The following is a 6932-nucleotide window of genomic DNA, read 5'->3' as shown; positions in this document are numbered from 1 at the left end:
TAATTTAAAAATTAATTACATTACTTTCTTCATCGACTTGAGTTTTCATAATTTATTTATTGATTTATCAAAATTTATTTCATTAAAATATTATAAAATCATAATGCAATGTTTTAATCTTATTTGTAAAATAATAAAATATTAATATTATAAATATTATTAATAATTATCCTTCGAATTAAATTTTTTACTCTATAAATATAAAGCATCGAACAAAAATCTATTAAGAAAAATTTATGTTATCTAACAATATAAACTTCTTCCTAAATGCAGTTTAAATCAATGCAAGTAGATTAATTAAAAATTCGCCGCTCTATATCATAAAGATATCAATACGTTATTCATTTCAGTTTCTGTCACTCATTGCTTATTTCACGCTACTCATTAATAAATCCAATATCGAAGATCGCTCGATAAGCAAAAAGACAGTGAGTCTTCGCTCTATGTTTTATATTCTATGGGAGTTGGTCGAACGATCGAAAAGCTTGGTCAGTTGTAGCGCCGACTCGGTTGGAAGTTGTGTAGTTTAAAGGCACACCACTGTACAAAATAGACGCACGTTTTTTCGTATTAAGTAACGTAGAATCAGTAACAATTTTACGTAGAAATAACGCGAAAAAATTCATACCACAATGCCGCGCCAATCAACATATTGGGGAAAATTTGTATTCGTATATATTTTACATTTATTTTCATGTAAGTTGTACGCAATCGTAAACACCCACCCGGCCAGTTCATTTTGTTCTCGAATAGTGAAAATTACTGATTTTTACATCGAAATATTACATGTCATAATGATTGATGATGAAGCGTAAAGAAGCATTCAAACATAGAAATTAAATTTGATTTTAATAAATTTGTCTGATCGTTTTCATTCTTAGAAACATCTTGCATAAAATGTTTCATGTTTCAGAATTTGAATGAAATTTTTTTTAACAGCTAGTGTTTCATTAAGAATATGAAAAAGAAACAAATAATATAGCAAAATATATATTAATATATGTAATATTATTTAATATGTCAAACAGATTTTTTGTATTAAGTTTAAGCAACACAAATGTATTATTAGAATAAGTGAAAGGATAATCAGAAAGAAGCTTATTAATGACGTTTAGTCAATTTTATTTAAAATAGACTGCTATTAGATAATTATTTATTATTAAGTGCAAGATTTGAACGAATTACAAAGTATATGAACGTGTTTACATTTTTCGCGGTTTTTTTAAAACTTCTCGCATATATTATACGTATTAAATTATATTATTTTCATTTGTGACATATATAAGATGTAACTTAAATTTTATTACATCTTATAACTGGAAATCGCTTGACATTTATCTTCAATTATATTTCATATATCTTCAATATATCTATCTTTCAATTATTTAGCGATACAAACAATATAACTATGAATTAAAAATAATTTAGCATACATTCCATATCATTTTTATTCATAATGGTTATAATTCATTTCTAAATTTTTAATTTTTCTTAATATTGATAAAAATTCATTTACAATTTTTTTTTTATTTTTTTTTTTAAATTTAACAATCTTATACCATTATTGAAAAATATTATACAAATTCATTAGCATTCTTTCTCTCATTTCTCAATTATCGCGTAAAATTAGAATTTTCAAAGTCGAATCTGTATGTAAAACGCATTTTTCATTCCTGCCATTTATTCGTTTTTTCTTCTCTTTCGTTTCACAAAGGCGTTTCGAAAGGACCTCTCGTGCGGTGAACGTTATATTCGGAAACGCGAAGTGAAAAACCGATTTAAATTTCAAGCATATGCGACATCGACGGTGTACAAAGCAAAAAATGATTCCATTTTGACGACAGTGATTCGTTTCGCCGTTCGTCGTATATGCTGCTTTTGAAACGTCTTAAAAGCCCCAGGAATATTCTGCGCGCGTGTTAGTAACACGCGCTTCCAGTGATCGATACAGTAACACCTCCCAGCAACAGGGTACTGCCACAAGTAGTTATAGCCGACTAAAACCTCTCCATTCTTCCGTACGGTTTCATTAGACTCTTTTAGTATTTTTGACTCGTATCCCTCTTTATGCTTTTCGCTCCGTTGATGGAGTCTTGCTTATACGTATAATCGGTTTGCGGGATTTAGATCGAGTAAATGGCCGGTAATCGAATTAATGAGATGATAATTGACACGGATACGTGAACCTTATTCCTACGACGACCTAAATTTCGCGAAGGAACACAAATTAATAGACACTTCCCTTCTGGCATGCTAAATTGTATCGATCATCCGGTTATTAATTGTTGCCCGATGATACAGCTAATTGTTGCTCGACACATTAACATCGACGGTTTGCGATAACATGTAAATTTGATCATATAGGCGGTTTCATTAATTATGGGCGAAAATTTATCGGTCGATTTCGAGATACACTGATCGTGGATACAAAATACTTTGTTAAATTTACTCTTGAAGTTTTTACAAATAGATAGATCGTTAAATCCTTGTTTTAATAATTTTCTTCATGACTATTTAATGCAATATGTCTGAAATGAGATGCGTGTAAAATATCAGCGTGTAATTTGTATTCATTAATTTAACTTATGATTTGGAATTAAACTTGGTATAGCTTGTTTTCGTTATGTTTAATACTTAATTCGTATCACGAATAATATTATTAATCAAGGAATTAAAATTGCTAATTTTTATTAATTTCCACTTCTACTACACTAATTTCGAAATAATTGAAATGTTTTTTTTACAATTATATTTTTTATAATTTTTTTAAAACTTTCTTTTTTTTGGTTTTTAAAATAAATATTTTTCTATTTTTCTCTATTTCTAACTTCATTTATACTTTCGTCACATAAAAAAGTAATAATTTGAAATCGCATGGGGCAGAATTTGAATCGAACGAAGGCTTATTCGAATAATTTTAGTTCCGAATTTTCGATCAGAAATTAGTCGATAGTTACTAGAAATTCGTTCTTGAAAAATCTCATGATTCTACGCGTTAAAAATATAACTTTGGAATTACTTTGGAATTCGATCAATTTATTGTTATCGATCCTTCCTAATCTAACCTAACCTAATCTAACCTAACAATTTTAAATCACCTATACGATTGTATTTCCATTTTTATTTCTATCGATACTACATAAAACTTTGCCAAAAGCTCCTCACTAATTTAATTTCCTCTTTCGTTTTCTATTTTTATCCTCTTTCTCTCTTTCTTTATTATCTCGTTGCGAGGGATCTCGGGTGTTTAAATATTTCTCCATTACGATAATGACGGCGAGTTTTCACGTGACATACGCGCAACTATTAATTATAATTTTAATAAACATATAAAGCAATAAGATTCGTTTAATCAGTGCAGTCGTACATATCGCTTTAAAGTTTCATGTCATTGACCGAGTACTGAATTTCCGCAGTTTGTCGTTCCATAAATTAATTAATGATTTTGTTTTCGATGTAGTCGCGCCGTTTTGTCGTTGAATCGTAACGAGACAAGTTTGGCGCGTTACATTTCGCCATTTCCATTATTATATCCCGTACTCCGCGATTGTACCTTTGACCATGCATAATGAGATAGATTTCAGATTGTTAAATTAATTCATCGTTTGCGCGCGTATTATCATTCGAAAAAAAAATTTTTTTTTAATGGATGCCGTTTTCATTTATATTTTAAATAGTCGACAATTGGAATTTTTTTATCTCGAGAAAATTTTTTTTTTTTTCTTTTCGGAAAAATATTTGGAAAGTAATCACATTTTAAGTTTATATTTCTAGCGGAATGAGCATTTCACGGACACGAGAAGATGCAAGATGCAATATTTTCATATAATTAAAATTATACGTGTGTGGTGTGTACGAATATGTTGATCGCTTCATAAAGAAGAATTAAACAATTTTAACTCGATGAAACGTTTTATAAATCGAATAAAATGTTCTCAACCGAGATAATGGTAAACGGAGGTTTTTTTTTTTTTTTTGTCAAAAGATGGAATTTTAACGGAATATTATAATAAATTATGTTAATTATTCGAGTAAAGAGAGAAACGAAATTATATTTATTCGGTTACGTAGTTTGTCGTAATGATATTCACTCTATTTTATATTTTTGAATTTGAATTTGAACTTTATACATGAAAATACAAAGTATCATCGTGTTCATCATACTCGATATTCGAAAAATCTTTTAACCAATTAAAAAATAAAAAAAAATAGAAAAATTCGTATTTTTAATTTAATTAAAATCTCATCAACTTACATTCTTTTTTACTTTTTCATTTTTATAATAATATAGTATTTTTATATAATAGTATAATAATTATATATAATATATATAATATATATAATAGTATAATAATAATAATAGTCATTTTTATATAATAGTGTAATAATAATTTTGCAAAATTTCTTTTAATTCCTTTGAAATTAGAAAACTCACTAAAAACTGTCTTAACTCAACCATTTCTTCAATTCTTCAAAAAATACAATAGCAATATCTTTTTTTAATTCTTTCCAAATTGGAAAGCGTATCTCGTACGAGACTTCACAAATTTTTCTCAAACGTATATTTCCCAAAATACACGTTTCACACGGAATATTTTAAGGAAGAAGCGACGTCGCACGCTACCATTCCTCCGCCAAGAAATTCCCTAGAAATTCCCCACGAGAACGAGAAGCCGTCGAAAAGTCGAAAACGTTCCCTCTGTTAAATAAAACATTACGTTTGACGACTTTCAGATGCAACTTCCTCTTCAATGCAGATGCAAGTTCCGGTGCATGTACGACTGATAGCACCGCGCTACGTAACGTACAACAGTACGGCCACTATGCACTGCAATCATAGCGTCCCCGACGAGTTCTTGCATAAAGTCGAGTTCATGAAGGATGACAAGAGGATATTACAATACATAAAGGACAGAAAACCGCCGTTCCACAGGGGCGAGGTTGAAGGCGCAAGCATGGAGGTGAGTTGCATGCAATTAACGCAACTATCCCTCTCCTCCCCCTCCACTTTTCTTCCACTCCCCTCTCCCTTCCTTTCAATTATGCAGTCTTTAAGCAATTGCGCAGTCATACTTGTCGTCATCCACCAACTACTCTCCGCGAACGATGATCTTGAAACCGAGAGTTTTTTTTCTCCTCTTTTTTTTTTTTCTTTTTTTTTTTTTTTTTTTTGATGGAAACTTGTTGTTCGAGGATCGCGTAATTTTTAGATTTTTTTTTTAAATTCTTTTAACGTTCTTACGGTAATTAAGGTTTTATAATTTTGCAATTCTTCTTTCTTTCTTTCTTTCTTTTTTAATGGAAATGGAAGATTGCTCGTCATAATTTTTTTTAAATTCTTTACGTTGGAGATAATTAACGTTTCATAATTCTTTTCCTTTCTTTTTTTTTTTTTTTTTTTTTAATGGAAGTGGAGGATCGTTGCTCAAGTTTAATCACGCAATTTTCAGAATTTTTTTTCGTGTAATTAATATTTCGTAATTCTGCGACTATCCGTGGTTTTTTAATGCTTCCTTTTCTTTCTTTTTCTTTTTCTTTTTTTTTTTTTTTTTTTGATTCAGTTTTCAGGAAGATTGTTGCTCAACAATCGTGTAATTTTTATAATTTTTTTTTTAAATTCTTTAAAATTACGTTCTTACGGTTTTATAATTTTGCAATTCTTCTTTCTTTCTTTCTTTCTTTCTTTTTTGTTTTTAACGAAAGTAGAAGATTGTTGATAGTATAATTTTCTAAATTCTTTATATTCCAGACCAATTAATATTTTTTGTAATTTATAAATTTTTAAATTCAAAGTTACAATGTCCTCCATCTTCTTTCTCTTCTTTTCTTTCATTCTTTGTTCAATATAATCAAGATTGTTGCTTTATATTTCATATAAATTTACAACTTTATTCCCCTCCTTCTCTTCCTTTTCCTTTCTCCTCTTTTTTCCCAATGTAGAAATTACATGTTAGAAATGGAGGATCCAAGGATCCTGTAATTTTCATAATAATTTTATCATAATTTTTAAAAACTATCTCTTCCTTTCTCTTTTCTCATTGAGGAATATCGTCCAAAAGGTATATATGTGTAATTCTCAGATCAATTTTTCTACAAGCACACGTTTTATATTTATACGATTTTATCGTATCAGCATCTCAACAATTTCCACCCCTCCTCCTCAAAACATGAAATATATATATATATTAAATTTAATTATATATATATATATTGATATATACTAATAAATTTAAATTCTAATTATTTTATAATATGAATAAATATTAAATTTATAAGTTAGGTTGAATGGATTAATAATTAACAAAATTTAATTAATTAATTATTTATAATAATAATTTATATAAAAATTATTATATATTTAATTTAATAAAAATTATATTATATTTTTAAAATAAATTATATATAAAAATTAAAGATAAATATTAATAATGAATTCTGAGACAATAAATGAATCTAATCTAATCTTCGAAAAGATGGCCAAGACATTTCGTGGATAATTTTTCCATCCATTCCACCTCCGTATTTAACCCGTTTTATTTCATTTTATTATTTTCTATAAACCATATATTTTATACACCCGCGTGTTTTCTATATAATCCAATTTTCGTCGTTCGAAACGTTGTTAAATACATCGCGATTTACAATCCGCCCTACCACGCGTCCATTTCATTTCACGCGATATTTTAATACCTTCCCGGTATAAATTTCACTTCTCTGTTAAACGGAGATATAAAAAATTTATAATAGTGTATTATTGCGTGTATGCTCCACTCGCGGTTTCATACGCGTATTTTAATATTTCCACGATTATATATATATATATATTGCCTCGTGTTTTCGTGTATTAAAAGTGAAAGTTTTGAAAAATTTAAAAAAAAAAATCCATTACGTCATTTATTTTCCATTCCATATAGTATATATATATATATATA

The 6932-nt window shown here is 28.3% G+C and overlaps 1 protein-coding gene across 1 annotated transcript in view; it reads left to right on the top strand.

Moving 5' to 3' along the window:
• The first annotated feature begins 530 nt into the window (after window positions 1–530).
• LOC122718793 overlaps window positions 531–6932 on the top strand; it is a 24059-nt gene continuing 17657 nt past the window's right edge. Inside the window, exons 1-2 of the mRNA XM_043944127.1 lie at window positions 531–696; window positions 4735–4961. Coding sequence (XP_043800062.1) covers window positions 633–696; window positions 4735–4961 — 291 coding nt within the window. The 5' untranslated portion in view covers window positions 531–632. The remainder of the gene's footprint in view (window positions 697–4734; window positions 4962–6932) is intronic.

The sequence above is a fragment of the Apis laboriosa genome, unplaced genomic scaffold (genome assembly GCF_014066325.1).
Source record: "Apis laboriosa isolate Shangri-la unplaced genomic scaffold, ASM1406632v1 scaffold68_cov148, whole genome shotgun sequence".
Lineage (NCBI taxonomy): Eukaryota > Metazoa > Arthropoda > Insecta > Hymenoptera > Apidae > Apis > Apis laboriosa.
The sequence above is the reverse complement of the archived record's forward strand: the minus strand, read 5'-3'. Positions and strand labels throughout refer to the sequence as shown.